General features: G+C 38.3%; 1 protein-coding gene across 3 annotated transcripts in view; it reads right to left on the bottom strand.

Annotated features, from left to right (window-relative positions):
• myo9b (myosin IXb) overlaps nucleotides 1-17,733 on the bottom strand; it is a 30,948-nt gene that overhangs the window by 8,614 nt on the left and 4,601 nt on the right. For all 3 annotated transcript variants that reach the window (XM_005936649.2, XM_014338201.2, XM_005936650.2), the window contains exons 3-24: nucleotides 13,421-13,515; nucleotides 13,195-13,257; nucleotides 12,914-13,013; nucleotides 10,988-11,088; nucleotides 9,844-9,967; nucleotides 9,534-9,623; nucleotides 8,608-8,724; nucleotides 8,201-8,335; nucleotides 7,698-7,819; nucleotides 5,913-6,054; nucleotides 5,498-5,687; nucleotides 5,224-5,293; nucleotides 4,886-5,008; nucleotides 4,769-4,808; nucleotides 4,538-4,660; nucleotides 4,280-4,360; nucleotides 4,080-4,190; nucleotides 3,839-3,961; nucleotides 3,432-3,581; nucleotides 3,106-3,248; nucleotides 2,251-2,574; nucleotides 219-297 (exon numbers count right to left, since the gene is read on the bottom strand). In XM_005936649.2, the coding sequence (XP_005936711.1) occupies nucleotides 219-297; nucleotides 2,251-2,574; nucleotides 3,106-3,248; nucleotides 3,432-3,581; nucleotides 3,839-3,961; nucleotides 4,080-4,190; nucleotides 4,280-4,360; nucleotides 4,538-4,660; nucleotides 4,769-4,808; nucleotides 4,886-5,008; nucleotides 5,224-5,293; nucleotides 5,498-5,687; nucleotides 5,913-6,054; nucleotides 7,698-7,819; nucleotides 8,201-8,335; nucleotides 8,608-8,724; nucleotides 9,534-9,623; nucleotides 9,844-9,967; nucleotides 10,988-11,088; nucleotides 12,914-13,013; nucleotides 13,195-13,257; nucleotides 13,421-13,515 (2,646 nt within the window). The remainder of the gene's footprint in view (nucleotides 1-218; nucleotides 298-2,250; nucleotides 2,575-3,105; nucleotides 3,249-3,431; nucleotides 3,582-3,838; nucleotides 3,962-4,079; nucleotides 4,191-4,279; nucleotides 4,361-4,537; nucleotides 4,661-4,768; nucleotides 4,809-4,885; nucleotides 5,009-5,223; nucleotides 5,294-5,497; nucleotides 5,688-5,912; nucleotides 6,055-7,697; nucleotides 7,820-8,200; nucleotides 8,336-8,607; nucleotides 8,725-9,533; nucleotides 9,624-9,843; nucleotides 9,968-10,987; nucleotides 11,089-12,913; nucleotides 13,014-13,194; nucleotides 13,258-13,420; nucleotides 13,516-17,733) is intronic.

Here is a 17,733-nt window from a genome sequence, read left to right as displayed (position 1 = left end):
AAGTGATGAGGTACGAGGTCTGCGAGACCTCCTTTGATGTGCAAGAAGCCTCCTTTCACGTGTTTTTCACTGTAACATTAGCTCACAGTACACAAAGCTACAACACTATCATACATGCAGCAAGGACACTAACAATCACTCAATAAGAACACAAAAATAATAAAGACAGGTTAAATTAAACTTTTTAGGTCAATCACTGATACAGGAGCTGATGTTACCTCGTTGACTGAAGATGAGCTGTCAGAGCCTGATGAGCTGATCTTGGAAAGTTCATCTGCAGACATGGACTTTTTGGTGCTGTTTGTAGAAGGAAATAAAAGCAATGAGTGATTGTTTGACTAAATATAAAACACTTTCCAATCATTATTAATAGCATGAGAATTTATACTTTAGGATCTTAAGGCAGAAATACTTATTCAAGATGCTTAAACAGAAAGCATGTCATACAGTTAGACCCATAACTATTTGGACAATGGTATCATCTTTGTAGTTTTGTCTTTTTAGTTTTGAGGCAGACTGTGCAGACTTGCAGCTTTAACTCGAGGGTTGTACCAGTACTATTGTACAGGGTTTAGGAATTACAGCCTTTAAAAAAAACACCAAAAAACCAAAATCACAGACAGTCCCCCATTTTCAGAGGCTCAAAGGTATTTGGACAAACTGACATAATTTCAGGTGATTTCATCTGTCCAAAAAATTTTTTTGTCTTCTTTTCCAGAACTGTGCGAGCCCAATCAAGTTTAATGCCTTTCTTTGCCTGAGTGTAAACCCTCTGCTTTTATTACGCAATTCATTGGAAGCAAGTGACAGAACCTGCTGCTGTTGTGCTTTTTGTTCATTTTACTAACTTTATCTCCATCTAACGTTGTTTTTTTTGGCTCACATTCAAGCAAATGAAGTGGCTGTCTTTTGTTTCCCCTCAGTCTTTCAAAGTCAAGATCTAAAAGCCTACTACTTGTCTTCCTTTGCACTCTCAACGACAGAGAACTTCCAACACCTGATCATCAATGATGATGTGACTGCCCGGAGCAAAGTCTGAAATCCCAGCTGCGATTTGAAATCTGGAGCTGGTCTAACGATCATCGGGGAGCATGTGATCTTTGTGGAATATAAGATGGACCAGCTGTGGTGAGCCGATTAACACCAGAGGGAACAAAGAGTGCAGTTTGATGGGCTTTACATGAAGACACACTCTCACTTCCCGGACCACAGTGTGACCTTCCATGGCTTCAGGACTTTTCAGGCAGGCTGGGATGTTGATTGCGTAATAATTTCCTGCAGAAATGCATCCGTATTACTCACTAAGGGAATTTGTCCTTGCTGCTGGTGTTTGGATCCAGTGTGAATCCACACACTGTTTGGATTCCTCTGTCAGGTGATGCGGAGGTCATCCAAATAACTGTGGCTGTGGATAATGACCATCCTCTGCACCACATAGTGGAGATGCAGCTAATCACTTTCTCAAACATGTGTTTGCACTGTGCTGCCACAAAGACAGACTCAGAAAACCTTGGTCATACCACACGCCCTACATTCATTTTGGGATTAAGCTTCTTGCTGAATCATTTAGATTTGGACTCTCTGATCTCTTCGCTGTTTAACTGAACTCCTTCTTTAGTGTGACTTTCAACTTTCTGAGCAAAGTTTTTTTTTTTTTTTTTTAAAGCTGCAGTAACAGACATTTTCCCGGCTATTGTCTCATCTTCACCCTATTCACATTCATGAAGGCGCCTCTTGATTGTAGACCTTTACAATGATACGCATACCTGCTAAAGAATGTTTTGGACTTGCTGGGTGAGGTTTTTCTTAGCTAAGGAAAAAACGTGTCTCCCATTTTGGGCCTTTTGGTGTGCTTTGCACTCCCTACTCTTTAAAAATGTATTGGATTTGTTAATGTGGCCACGCCTAAAGTTTCAAAAATCTCTTGGTGGGTTTCTTTTCAGCCTAACAATGGCCTCCTTCACCTACATCATCGTCTCACTGAGCCTCACGATCAGATTTTCAGTGAAAATCTAAAAAAAAAAAAAGTTAAACACTTATCTGCTTAATTGATCACTGAAGAATGAGGAAACAGGCATCCTATTAAACTTTTACTTTTGAGTCTTTGTGAGCTCAAAGTCTTCACTTCAAAAACATCAATAATAAAATGCACTGTGGTGGTTGCCCAAATTTGGACCTTGGACTGTATTCAAAACATTTTTCTGAGGCCATGTTAGCAGAACCACTGACTGTAGAAGTTGAAAAACTTACTGAAATTTATTTCTCCTATAATTTCTTTGCCAGAGTGCTTCAGAACCTGAATCTCCTTCACTATGTCTGTTGTCCTTCCACCTATTGGCCTTCTCCTTGAATCCCCCGAAATCTTTGTAGCGCTGAAGTGTGTTTCCCTTAGTGTGGCTGGTGGAGTCATTGTTAATGGAAACTAGATCTACAGGGACGGAGAAGGGTCTGGTGAGTGATGGAGGGGATTTGCCTTGACGTTTCTCATTGCCTTTGTCCCGCTGTACAGCAAGACTATTGACTGGGTCAGGCTGCTCCATTTTTTCCTGCCTCTTCAACTCCCTTTTTCCCAAGCTGTTATTAAAAAAAAAGAAAAAGATAAGAGAAAAAAGTGAAATGAATATGAATCCTAACAGTTTTTAACTGCTAAATTCTCATTTTATCTGAAATTTATTATTAAACCAGAGACCATCTTGCTGCCATTAAGCTATCACAGATACAGCAGATTAGCACATATCCTATTTTGTCCTACTATTATTTAGCCACCAGAGGGCACTGACAAGCATATTTTTCAAATGGTGCATTTCAGCGTACATACCCTGATAAATGCATGCCTTTAAAAATAGATAAACTGGATTGTCAAGGGCATGTGTTTGTGAGCAAACACATATTTCCTTATAGTATTAATCTGAAATCATCTACTGCTTGCATGCCCTTGAATGCAGCACTCTGCGCCAGATAAATGAGCCTAATGCACTGAGTGTGGGATACATCATCAATTCAAAGAGATCAATCAGTGTAATGCTCACAATCCGAGTAATGGCATATCTGAATAATAACTACAAGAGCTGTTACTCCTGTAATGCACTTCAGCCACGTCAGTACCTTTCCTGTCCGCCCCGGTCTTTGGAGCCGCCATCATCCTGCTTCCACTCCGTGTGTTTGGACGCCTCCATGGACGTCCTCCATGCTGCCTGCATCAATGTAGCGGTTCGATTTTGGGTCAGAGAAAACTGACGCCATCTCCTCTGTAAGAGCAGAAATACTATTTTAGCCCTAATCAAGTATGTTTTTGACTTTGAGGAACATTTTCAGTTACTGGCACAGCAAGAAAAAAAAAAAAAAAGAGCCTAAGTGACCCAAATCTTACTGGCTCAGCCTCAGAGTTTTTTGTTTTTGTTTAGCAGTGAGCATAAACAAAAGTGCTGCACCTGTATGATCATTGTAGCATCTCTTTTGTGCAGAAAGTGGAACCTTATGAGGCACGTGCGGAACCAGCGCTGCAGGGTGATGATGCGGCGCATCACTTCTTTGTTGAGTGTGTCTTGAAGCAGTTGCCGTTGCTTTTCCTTAAGGAAAACCTGAGTAGATAAGAAGATGCCATACATATAATAAATGCAGACACATTTGTGCAGTTAACTCTTCTCTAGATTTTAGCACACACACACACACCCTGCTTCTCTGACATTTATGCGTGTTTATTAGTTTACTTGCGTCAGAATTCTAAAATGTATTATTGTAATTCTGAAATTGTAGTTATTAACGAACGCTTTTAAAGGGAGACCAGAGGCAATTTAATATGGGGCTGATTGGTTTGAAAAGTGATATTGTGATCTACCTTTGTTTTTCCTATTTGGTAGGTCTTCTTATCCAAAGCCATCCACTCAAACAGTGCCGTGATGTGCGCTGGAGTTGCAGCAGTTCCTTGTGGAAACAAAATCCTAAACTTCTCAACAAATTCCTGCCATTGAGAGAAAAACAGCATCAGAAGATGAAAATGAATGAATCAGTTGTTCCTTTCCTGGGGATAATTATTTATATACATTTATAAGTAGAATCACATTAAAACGAGTGCCCACCTCAAATGTGTATTTGGCACTGTAGCCAGACTTCTGGATGTGAACTATCTGCAGTAAGCCTGTATACCTGATTTGGTTTAGGACAAGTTTATCATCAAAGCACAGCTCCTTCTGTTTAAATAAACAAAAAAATGATAAAGTATCTTATTCAGTGAAACATATAAACTTCATAATGATGATGCCACAGATTCACAGATTACCTTTTCAGCATTGGCGCGCACACAGAAAATGAAGAAAGGCTCGGCTTTTGCAATTCTGTCCATCAGAGTTGTGAGCGATGCCTGCAAGAAGCATACAAACAGTGAGCAAGTTTTCATTAAACTACTTCATCTTAAACGGCAACAGAGTTTTTAAGCCTTTCTGATAGGGTGTCACTTGAGGATATCACCGTTAAGAATGACATAGTATTAAAATGTTTCCACACCAGGGATATTTTAGACGTTATGCTGAAGACAAACCTGGAACTGAGAGCCTACTGTAGAAGGATTTGATTTTCGGTGAGGATGGAAGATGGATTTGCTGGTTAGGTCGTGCCCCGTGAGACCAATAATGTGTCGGAGAGAACGCAAATCAACAAGGTTCTGTTTGATAAAACATAAATATAACTGTGAGCTTCCTGACTCTAAAACACAATCAAAGACTATTGATAAAGAATCAGTTAACATCCATGAGTTATAATGAGGCTTTACCTTTGGAATAATCTGCTTCTGTCGACCGCTTTTAGTTCTCCTGCAGAAAACAGACAGAAAGAGGATTATGAAAAACTGTTATATATAATATAACTGTTTAACCAAAAGCAAGCTCACCTTTTCTGCACAGTACAGCAGAAGGGCTGGCTGGTTTGGTCGTGACCCATGGCCAAAAAATCAAATACATCAACTGGTCGTTCATCAGAGTGATCAAAGGAGAAATCCAGACTCGTGCTGGTACTGCAAGAATGAGAGAACCTCTTTAACTTTATCAGCACAGAACCGTTCTTATGTTATGTTTTGTTTTTTTGCTTATATGACCATGTGAAACTTAACTCACTGGATGTTAAGCTTTTTATTCATCATCCAGTGCTAAACGACATATATCTTGTTGGTGTCTGCATCGAGACCAATTCCCAATATGTGCCATTCATGTACTTGTGTGTTATATTTACCTGGATAGTTGAGTCAAAGTACTCCGGCGCTTATCTAGTATCTCTTTAAAAGACTTCCGCCTTGCAGCAGCTGTGGCGACAGTAAAGCAAGCTAGTTGTACATTATAACAAAAATGAGAAACATTTCACATAAAGAAACTCGACTGTCTTGATAAAAGCTGACAAACTCATTAAGGAAAGAAAGTCAAACAAAGGTGCCAATGTTGTCCTACAAAGGAAATTCACTTTTCTCTCTTTTTTTTAGATAACTGTCAACCATAACTAAACTACCCACTTAATTCTTTCCGCCGACGTCCCAGGTTCTTGAATACTGTGAGGATGCGGATGGCTGCTCGGAGGACACCCCATCTGAACTGTGCTTCTGGGCTGGAAGCAACCAAGTGATGGATGAAGGAGCGCTCACTGCTCCGTAGAAGTGATATGACATCAGGACGCATGTGCTCTGTGTTTTTCTTTCTGAAGTCCTAATGAATGGGAAATAGTAATGATCAGTACACCGCCGTGTGTGGTTCACAGCCTTCGCAGTGTTTACACATGTGTCTGACACTAAAAACTAACAATGCTTCCACAGTTTTCTCTGTGGAGGGAATTAATGATTTACTTGGCTGCAAAGAGGTTTTTTCCCCCCACACTTCCTTATCAAACAAGGTTACTGCAAAGCCAAAAAAAAAAGAAGAATTTTACTCCACCTTGATGTGATATTTAACCCTCCCAGCAAAGTGTTGAATCACAAAAGTTGGCTCTGTGTGTGGAGATGGTTTGAAGTATGGGTTGTCCTGATGCTGCTTCTTTATCTTTTCCAGCAGACTCTTGTCTGTGGCCTCGGTGAGGCTGAAGAAACACAGTGAGAAAGAAAAATACATGACATAAGGCAGCGGTCACCAGCCTTTTTTGGGCCACGGACCAGTTTATGTCCAACAGTATTTTTACGGACCGGCCTTTAAGGTGTCGCAGATAAATACAACAACAAAAATAACCCAAAAAAGAAGATTTATTGATAACACCCAGGAAAAGACCCAGGAAAACTGAGTTAACGATAAAAAACGCAAAAATAAAAAATAAAAACACACTAAAAAAAAGATAAAAACCAATAAAAACCCTGAAGACCCGAAAGCCTCAACTCTCGCAGCCCAGCACCAAACGACTCCTGGGGGTTGGGGACCGCTGACATATGGAATAAATGTACGACTAAACAATGGTAAGACGAGATAAAGGCAACCGCAAAAATAAATAAAAAAAATCATTTCATCCCATAGTGGTTTTCTCTTTTTTTAAACTGACGTTACATAGAGAAATAATTACATTTTAAAAAGAAGAGTTGGCTCTGGCATATTTACTAGACTGACAATACAGAAAGTATACTGTGATGAACTGAATCATCTCTACCTGTTATTAGCTGTGATTTGCCCGAAAAATAATTCAAACTGAATTTTTATTTAACTCCTTTTTAATTTAAGCGTTCTTAAAAGATTAATCACAGTCTGTTCTAATGCAAGTGTACTTGATTTTTTTTCTCATTACAGTAACAGGTTACAATCATTTAAATATATAACCATTTGAATACGTGTACAACCTGTTTTAAACCAAAACAAACTTCAATTAATATTAATTACTGAACACTTGAATGAATTTTACTACAATTAAATGAACGCTACACATGTCACATATATCAATGTGTCTTTCACCAGGTCAAATAAAAGCCCGTCTGAACTTGTTTTTACTGCACTAAAAACTTCTTAAAGTGTGAAGAAAAACGAAAATGAAACAAAAAAATCTGAATATGTGCAAAATAAAATTAAAACTGCCCAGAATGTGAGCTGCCTCGCTGGAGGTTTGTGCTCTCGGATACTTCTTTGATTTCAGTATATTTTTGGTAACAAATGAACTGATGCAAAAAGCAAAAAGTTTAACTCGTCTGCTAATACATAACTAAAGTATAAAGTATGTCCTCACCGAAGTTATAATTGTCATTATAGGCTATTCATTAATACAAAATTTCTATTTTAACTACATTACCTTGTAATTAAACAATTAAATAGTTTCAATAATGTAAATTTTATTTGTTTATTTAACCCCCCCCCCCAAAATATTAACAAAAACTAAACTAAGATTTCACACTAGTTTTAAAATACATTTTAGCGAAAGTTAAAAAAAAAAAAAAAAAAAAAATAGGCTTTGATTTAAAAAAAACAAAAAAACAAAAAAACTAACAAACAATATTTTTTTAAAAAACATGTCATAGTTTATTTTCCCTACACAGCCAGCCTGAGGTGGCTTTAAGTACTGAAACATTTTCTGTGTCTTGACAGTCTAATTACAGTGTAAAACGAACACCTGAACTAATTAGACATTTTTATGTAACAAAAAAATAATTTCAACAAGCAAATGAACTATGGAAACTGATTTACAAAAAAAAAAAAATATATAGATGAAAATTAAATTAATAAGGTCTACAGTAGTATGAGTTCCCTTACTTGCTCTCCTTCTCCAGCAGGTCGAAGAGTCCGATCGACTTCTTGTCGAACAGCTGAACGCAGTCGGTGTTGTCGCTGAACTCGATGTTTTTCCAGACAATGCCCTCTTCCACAAACTCCTCCTGGCATTTATCACAACACATTTACGCAATCACGTCATGTGTTACTGTGAATCAGTCTTCCAAGCTCAGGAATGCCGTTAGTAACACAGTGTTGCAATGATAGTAAATTGAAATTTACTATCCGCAAATTTCAATTTATTGCACATATTCAATTTGTTGTCTGACTGCTCAATGTTCTTTGATTTGAAAGTAAAGAAAAGAGAAAAACAAAAAAAAATGTGGCCATTGAGTGTATGTTGTAAAACATGCCAATATGTGCGAGAAAAGCTGTGAAGAAGAACGTATTTCAGAACTTGCCAGTTAAGCGCACGTGGACGGTGTGTCCAGTTATAATAATGAAAAGAACTTTTTCTTGTTGTAAATGTGTATAAATAAACCTACCTGCTCAAGCCTGAAGATGTTGTGGTTGATGTAACATTGCAGTGTCTCGTTGGCGTAGTTGATGCACAGCTGCTCAAAACTGTTTGACTGGAGGTTTTCAAAGCCAAACATATCCAGGACACCGATGGACAAACACTAAAAACAAAACAGCAACGCAGACAAATTCAAAGGCACCATACTCAAAAGTGTTAATTTATGAGCTAAATATTACACAGACCTGTTCCATTTAAAAAAAAAAAAAAGCACACATATATTAATGGATTTATTTGAATCTAATCGTATAAAAAAACAACAACTAAATGAATCTAAAGTGAAGCAGCCTGGCAGGAATGAATTTGGACATGGAAAAGTAAGGAAAGGCTTTTCATCTCAATTATATCGTTATTATATTGAATCATGTGACTCACTGAGATGGACTCCTCCATGTCTCGTCTGTTCATGGTCGCATGGTTGATGTGAAGGATGATCCAGTCAAACAGAGCGCCGTATAAAGATTGGGCCATGGAGTCTCGCATTGCGACGGCCTGAAAGCACAGGAGCATAACATTACAGTCACATAATATTAGCATCACGAGTGTCAAAACTCGTTTTTCAGTATAAAAAGGGAGTGTTCCCTTCTACCCTGATGTGTTTACATGCCTCTTCTGTACGGCTTTAACTTGCCTGCTCGTTCCCAGAGTTTGGGAAAAAGCCTCCCCTAATTGCAGTGACAGTAACCAACAGCAAATGATTGCTCATCTTGGAATTGCTGAATCACTAATGTTGCGGTGTCTATACCTTGTTATGGAATGTGGTTGAGGCGTGTTTTCAACTGGTACTATGGACGCTGCTAATAAAGTCACAATTACACACTGAATTCGCGTTTATTATTATAGTTACAAAACACCACAGTTTTTGTCTTGGTCGTATTGTTGTATTTATCTGCTACACATTAAAGGACGGTCCATGAAAATATTGGGGACCGCTGTTTTAGGGGTTTAATTCTATAAAAGTCTATGAGAGAAACAGGGCTCAAGCCCCTTGATCTATAATCTTAGCAACACTTTTCCTCATGAGTTTTGTTTTGTAAATCTTGGTTCATGTAAGAATCAGAATGGAGACTAATTTTGGAATTTTTTTTTTCCATACACAGAGTCTAGTCATCTTGATGATGACGCTGAACATGCTGAGGCTTGAGGCTTCCTAAAAAGAAACTAACCAACTACTGAGTGACATCAGGGTGGCATCATCTCTCTCTTCTATATAGCTGATGATTAAAATGTGACGTTAATGTAGGAAGAAGGCAATAAAAGTTGACTTGTAAAATTAAAGATCAAGTTAACATTTAAACTACCTCATCTAGCGTGTACGGTAAAGCTATGGTGAAGCTGGCAGTTATCATTTTTCTCTTGATCAAAGTATTCACCAGTGATTCCTCTTCCACCTGGAAATAAAAAGAAATACATAAGTATTGAGGCATTTCTTCAATCTTCTGCAAATGCCACTAAAATTACAGACTGAGACATGTTTATTTACAAACCACACTGACGCAGTTTAGTTTTCATTTTCTCTGGAACTTAACTGGACCCTTTCAAGTGACCATTACAAATGTAGCAGTACGCAGTACACTGCAGTAACACTAAATCGGCTGTTTCTGATCATACCTTCAACAGGTCTGACAGTATAGACAAGACTTCAGGAGGTCCAACCTCCAAACGCGGAGGGTCGTCTGTCTGAGTGAATGTGACGTTACCCAAGTGGAGGATGGCGGAGAGGATGGAAAATATGCTGCACATTGGACACAAACACAGTCAGTTAATCTTATCAAATGTATGAACCAAATGTCCACTTTGTCATATAATATCACAGAATTTCAATTTCAATATAATCTGTATCCGTAATATAATCTGTCTATTCATCCTTGTCTGCTTCCTCCCACAGTCCAAAGACCTGAATGGATTGTGGGAGGAGGCTGGAGCACCTGGAGAGAACATGCAAAGTCCACACAGATGGATTCAAACCCAAGGGCCTGTCTTGGGGCAGGCACCAGGCCTCCGCCCCTTTAATTAAATAAGTAGAAGCAAATTCATTGTTTTTTTTACTTTTTAAGTGTTCATATTAAAGGTGGTCAGTGTTCCTTAAAACCTCAGATTGCTCTAAATGACACTGGCAACATCTTCAATGTAGTCATCTCAGCAAAACCCACAAAACAAACGTATGGGCTAAATACGGATTACTTAAAACTGTGAACCATGCAAAGTTAACCTAGTTGTGCCCAAGACCAATTGAGACAGCCAAAGGACACACAATTACTTTTACATTACTGTTTAAACTTTTTCCCCCCCCTCAATCTCATCCACACATCACTGATGAACTGGTGGCATATTTAACATTGTTTTGTTGCTCTAAATATATCAGCGCCGCCTTTTGGGACACCCAGTGCTTCACATTACCTTAAAAGAAAAAAGCTTAAAAGCAAGCTGCATGTGTAAGTCTGCACCTCCTTCAATAAAAAAAAAAAAAAAAAAAAAGAGTTAATCATGACCAAATCTATGAAACCCTTTATTACTACTTTTGTTTTTTAAACTTCCCACCTTTTCAAACTATGAATTGCTGTGGGTGTTTTTTTCTCAGGGAAACCAACCTGAACAGAATACAAACTATGTTGTTTTTGCTTTTCTGCACATGCCGTGTCCCGAGGCTGCCAGGTGCTTTCGGACAAGCTCTGACCTGTTACTGACACTAGTATAGTATAACTTTTGTTCTAGTCTGTAGCATTTTAGCTCTTTCTATCATTATCATACATACTGTTTCTTAGTGGAGGGCAGGAACCCAACCATCTCCATAGCTTGATGGAGCCTCCTGTACTCTTGCCCAAGTTTCTCCTCATCGTCTAAAAGCAGGTCTTCCTGTGGAACATGCAGAACACAAATACATGTTAAGCAAAGACAGATGTTTATGGATGTAGTTATATAAGAATCCACACACTGCATCATGCAAGAACATGCAAACTGAGGAATGCACAAACCTGTATGTTTGGTTTAACTCAGTAACGCTGAGATCAAATGCTTTCTCTGTGGATTTTTATGTGTGCATGCACAGGAATGGAGTCTGTATTGCAGTGGGTAACGCTGTTGTTTCCATGTATACTTGTGCACTGGCACGTCTTCATGAGTGAAACTGAGCTGATCATGTTGGACTTGAAATACTGAGCAAAAGTCGCTTTTTCTGATACGTACAAGACTTCAGCAGTAATCGCGTCTTCACAGTGAACGAACTATTAGAGGAAAGAACACGAGAGCAGTGGCAGATGTATACACTGGCAGAATACAAGCTGCTGCACTATGGGCTCAAATTGTGGTAATAAATAATTTGTACTTCTAAATCAAATGCATATTTGTGAACTGAGTTTTGTAACCTTATAAACCAAAATATCTGAAAATTTGATGTTTGTGCATCTTTAGATGAGAATTTGTGTGCGTGTAAAAAAGATTTTTGTTTGTAAAAAATATTTATACAAGTTAAAAAAAATTTCGTCAAGGTCGCACAGGTTGCACACAGAAAGCAAAAAACTACGTGTAAAACTCTGCGCTCAAGTCCCTTTGCTTGTGTGCAAGTTTAAAATTACAAGTACAAATTTTGACCAGATTTTTCTTCCTTTCATCTTATTGGTCAATGTCATGTCATGGGTTTGGCTGTTGGAGAGGTCCTTTACTGAGCTTCAGGTCCTGAAAGAATAAATGCCCTTTTACATGCCAGCCCAGCATTTCCCTTCATCACCACGAAGGAAAACAGTCTGCGCATGTCTGAGTGTACAAGCACTCTTTTCAGGTGGTTAAACTGTAATTTTAGTTAAATCTACATCTATAAACAGGGAGACAATGGTAAAAGAGTCAGTGTGTCGCCACGAGAGGAAAAACAGTTAGAGACATGAACAGGTTGGTGGTGTACCAGGGGCTCTTTTTAGGGTTATGGTTCCTCTTCATCCTCACATAGAAGGCATGTTTTCAGCCCCTACAGATACCTATTGCTGTTGTTGCTATAGAAATGAAACTGAATTGGATTACTTTTACTCCAGTTTGTAGCATTGCAGTTACTGTTGCATTGTGTGGTGACACAGTATGAGTCAATGTTGCCACAAAATCCAGTCACCTTCCTTTCAAGTTATGGGCTGCTGGCTATGACACACGACAGATGAATGTCACATGACTATAATAAGGAAAACATATAAAAACAAATGTTTACCATCATTAAAATATAAAAGCTGCTAAAAAATTAAAAAATATAAATGGGAATATCAATTTTCCCTGGTTGATGCAATAAACAGGAGACACTCTTATCAGGTGGCTAACCTGTAATTTCAGTTAAATCTACATCTATAAACAGGGAGACGAGGGTAAAAGAGTCAGTGAGAAAAGTAACGAACATGTCAGACACGTTCTTAGGTCCTCCATATAGTAATATTATTTGGAGGAAAAGCATGTGTGGTGTTAAGTGCAATTAAAGTGTAGTTTTTTTTTAGCTTCATGTGAATATCTGTTTATTAATTATACTGCAGCTGCTTTCACAGGCTTCTCTTTACTTCCAAGAAGTTTCAAGACCCTGTAGGTCTGTTTCCATAAAACATATCTCGCTGGTTTTCACGCATTTGATAACGTTATATATGGCATGTATTTAAGCTGGTCTTCCACTTTCTCTCTCACTGCTGCTGTAAAGCCTGTGGATCAAAGGTACCTGTTTGAGGTAGCGATAATCCTGTGGCTTTAGAAGATGTAGCTCCTCCTGCTCGTCTTTGGACGCGCCCATCAGCAGATAGTAGAACACATGGAAGTTTCTGCAGGAGAAGCAATTTTCACTTCAACTTTCCCAATGACTCAGCGCTTTTATTGGGCTATGGTAGACATAAGGTTTCTTGTACAAACTGGGGAGTGGTGTGAACATGATTATTGCCAGAAGAGATTTTCTAAAAATTGCACATGTTTGAATCTTGTATTCTATTTGAGTCTTATTTATACCTCTCACTCTTATCTCTGGTCACCACGCGGCATTTTTCCAGTAGGTACTTTTCAATAACGGCCCTGAACGAGAGACAAAGGAAGAGAACGTCAACAAAACCCATGAAGCTGCAATTGTTCTTTTGTGACACTGGAAGAAAAACTACTATGAAACAAACGGTTAACTTTGAAGAGACACGACTCAATCAGAGGTGGTCCATGAGAAAAATAATAAAGGGCGTTTTACCCTCTGATGACACCACTTTCCAGGTAGTTGAGCTGGATGAACTTCCCAAAGCGACTGGAGTTGTTATTCTTTGTGGTCTTGGCGTTGCCAAAGGCCTGTTTAAAACATAAAGAACATCAGTTTTCAGTAAAATAAACAGACTAATTCATCGGCATGTTTTCCACAAACACTGGCACCCAAACACAGTAAATGTAGGTTTGTGGATGGCAGATTACTGTTACCATTAGTCGGTTTTATGTAATGACATGGATAGAGTTGGTGTAAATGAGTTGTGCTTCAGTGCCCATCTTATAAATCAGGAGTGAACACAAAAAGGAAAGCAAAAAAGCACCTTCACTTTATAAACTGTTTTTGTGTTTTCTGCAGATATTTAACCTGTTTTGCTCAGAGAGGTCGCTAACAGCTGTTCATCTCTATTACAAGCAGGAGCACTGAGAACAGAAGCTCATTGAAATTATGTTTTGCTCATGAGTTCATAAAAACTAAAACAAAAAAGAGAAAGAAAAGAGATTTGCTGTCATTTAAGGCCCAGTTCCTTCTTTGTTGGCTGGTATTTTCTGCCTGCTGTTGCTCAACCTCACAAATGTTTATTCAAAAACTAAAACCTATCAGCTAAGCGCTGATTAATGCATCCTTTTAAAATTCTCAACATCAGCTGGTTCTTATACCACCGTCTTTTTGTCTTTTATATTTGTTATCAATTAAACTAAGATTTATTTCCCTTCCTTGAAGGAATTTTATGACCACTGTCACGGTTATCAGGTCTCTTCTTAGTCCCGCTATTAAAAGTCTCAGATAAAGGCCCATAATTGTTTGTCACTTAATAGATGCTGCTGACTCATCCATGCCAACCATCTAAAGCTTGCATGCATGTGCGACAGAGTGAGACGCACATGGATTCTGTCTACCAAACGGTCCAATTTGTCCCCCCAGATTATTTGAAAACTTTCTAAAAAGGAAAGCAAAGTTTTGGGGGCTGCTCATTTAAGCCAAATCAGAGCACTTAGTTTGACTGTTTTAAAGACAAAGTCACCACCCTGCCACTGAAGTAAGGATGATAAATTGTCTGTGTCACTGTATTTTTAGCATGATGACTGTGACATTAAAAAGTCATGACTCAATTGCTCTTTCTTAGGAACCTCAGGCTGTTCAGGTTTTGTTGTAATGGGCGATGTTTACGGGAATTAATTACGCTTCTTCACACTCAAAGAAAGGTAACTGTCTGCATTTTTTTGGGTAGTGATTACCGGTAAATAGTTTTTCCTAATCAGGCCCAGGTGCTAAACTAACACCCCTTCTTTATCTGCTCGGCTGACGGTCATGTCCTAACAGGTCAGAACAGCGGTGCAGACAGTGAGCTAGATTCGCACACGGCTCTGATCACACGCCAGGATCACATGTAAATTTCGACAGACTATCAAATTGCCTTTTAAATTTCAGATGAATCAATTTCACATAAAGAATAAAGGCAACTAAATAATGTTGGTGGATGCAGCTGGGAAAAAATAAAAGGTATGTGGAGAGACAAAAAGATAGCTGGTATGCAGTATAAAGTATAAATAAAAAGACTTTATACTGGGATCAAGACTCAGTGTAACGAGCTGCTCCCTCTAACACGGGTAACAATTTTAACTTAACCATCACAACACTGACAAACGCAGATGGTGTAAAGAAAACCAGAACAAAAATCACAGTCATCACAGTAAACCACCAATCTGTGAACATAACAAAGACCAGGTATTCTTCCTCTCCCATCCTCAATCACATGCTGGAAATGTGCACTCACTCGTCGAAACTCCGAGAACCTGTGATATGCAGAAAAAAGATGGAGGTCCTTTATAGACCCAAAGATAATGGAGGTACTAATTCAGGTAGATATGTAGACGCTTGTGAGGTTGGTCTCTATGAATTAGCCTTGAGAAAAAGCAATTACCATAGTGGGAAATACTAGAAGTGAAAGAAGTTATAATGGGGAACTTTTTTTTCACATTGAGGACATGCAAATGTAAAAAATAAGCTGTTTTCTATTCTTCATGAAAGAAGAAGAAAATTTCAGTGATAAATTTTAATATATTTTATAGTTTATTATTTTTCAAGCAGTGCTAAGATTATGAAACAGGTTTTAAATGCCGTGTCGTGTTATCTGTTCTGGTCCTTTTCAAAGAAAGTTCATGGTAAATTGGGCCGGCTCACTGTTGGACCGACTATCAGCCCATTCACAATTTAAAGCAGTATTACCAAAACCAGCAAGAACTGTAATTAAAGTTATCTGAATACAGAAGACAGTTGATGGAGACAGGATGTATATGTGCTGTGTGAATATGAGTGCAAAGTACAAATATGTAAATGGGACATGCAGTGATATAATGAAATAGAAATTATACTGGAGAATACGTTATGTCTGTAGAGTGATTATGCATTGACTCTAATGCAGGTGTTTTTAAAAAAATTTTTTTCTTATTGTTGTGTCTATGAAACTCAATGCTGCTTGTGTAAGAGGAACCTGCTTCTTTCATGTTTATGTGCCGTGGCTGTTGGATGGTGTGTGTACAGATCCCAGGTAGAGAGATCCTGATTAAAAACAAAAAAATTGGAAATGAAATTATAATTGATGACAATAAAAATAAAGTTGCTAATACACAAAAAAATGTGGCATTAATGTCAAAAAATTCCTCAGATTTTGGAGTAGTTATTTTATTCTTTTATTAAATTTTGTGGTTCTCCAGCTTGTGTGCAGACAGTCTGCGACACCTTTCACCGCTGATTTGAATATGAATATTATACCAACAGCAGCAATGTTCTGTCTTGTTTATTTGACTAATGCATTTGCATAATACAGTACTGTTTGACTTATTTGTTCTGTTAGCAAACTAATATACGTAATCACACTAACTAAAGCAAAAAAAAAGAAAAAAGAAAAGTGTGGTAGAGGATGGTTATATGTAAAAGAATAAAAAAAAAAATCACCTAGCACGTTGCTTTAAGTTTGTATGATTTGGCTTTTGACAGTACAGGTGAGAGGTTACTGTCATGACAATAAAAAAAGTGGTTTGGTGCTTTTATTGCTATAGGTACATAAATGCTATCATGCAGCTAATATAATCATAATGCTAGGTGATTGCTAGGCAACACAATGACATGATAATGTCTGATATAGTTAATAACCATCAGGGGCCTGAGATTTTTGTCACGTTTGATTGTCCTAGACCAAGACTTGGGCAAAGAAACAAACACTGAGACAGACAGACACGTTCATCATGTAAAATACATCAAGCACATCATCTAAACGCTGCTCATTTAACTTCTCCTTTTTTGGGGGACAATTCCCACACTAGGAATGGTTGGCTTAGCTCATGTTTACCAGTGAACACCTAAATGTCGCAGTTGCTGACTTGCAAATCAAAATAAGTAATGGAACTGGTGCCAAATGGACTGTGGAATGCTGAAGGCGGAAAAGGGGAAAATGGGACAGAGAACAGCTTCAAATAATCTGTAATCTCCTTCGATATGTGGATTTGTGAAAATCCATGATCCACAGATTAAACTAACCAGGGGCATGGATTGAAAGAGTGCCTTTATTAGAGAGCAGAGGGATACAGAGAGAGAGAAAAGTGATTTATACTTTGTTCTTTATGTTTAGCAGCAGGCCTGCCCAAGCACGTTCTGACACGTTCCTGTTTCTTTTCTCTACTCCGTTTCATTCCCTTCAAGACAACACCCTGCAAATCCTCCCAGTGGAGCTCAGCAATCTCATTCCTGATCACCAATACCTACCCAATCAATCATTCACCATTTCTGGATAATGCAAGGTGTTGTCATCTGCGAACTAAAGACTGCAGATTTTAATGACACATGACAAATAGTCTGAAGTCAGTAGCCGTTTCCTAGCATCAGAAAGATCAAAGCTAGGTGTACTTTCCACTACGTGCCAACAACAGTTGAGATAACACTGAAAGTTACAGGGAAAAAACAGAAGGCCCAATATTTTCAGATTTTCGATAAAAAGGAACAAGTCTTGAGGCGTGACTCATGCATACAAGGAAATCCCTGTGGCTTAACTACACAACAATACCCCCAAAGAGATTAACGTCAACTGATCCTGATTGCTACAAGAGGGCCTTTTTCCTGCTGCAAGGCCAGACTTTCTGTGGTAAACACTGTGGCATGACAACTCAGACATCAGTAAAAATTGTTCAACATTTTGCTAGTTAAAAAAAAGAAGAAAGAAATAAAATACAACAGATAAACCACAGTAAACACAAATAAAGATATACTAAATAAACCACACAGCTAAATCGGCGATTCCCCATAAG

Source organism: Haplochromis burtoni, unplaced genomic scaffold (assembly GCF_018398535.1).
Source record: "Haplochromis burtoni strain Fernald_Lab_line unplaced genomic scaffold, NCSU_Asbu1 Contig_219, whole genome shotgun sequence".
Lineage (NCBI taxonomy): Eukaryota > Metazoa > Chordata > Actinopteri > Cichliformes > Cichlidae > Haplochromis > Haplochromis burtoni.
The sequence above is the reverse complement of the archived record's forward strand: the minus strand, read 5'-3'. Positions and strand labels throughout refer to the sequence as shown.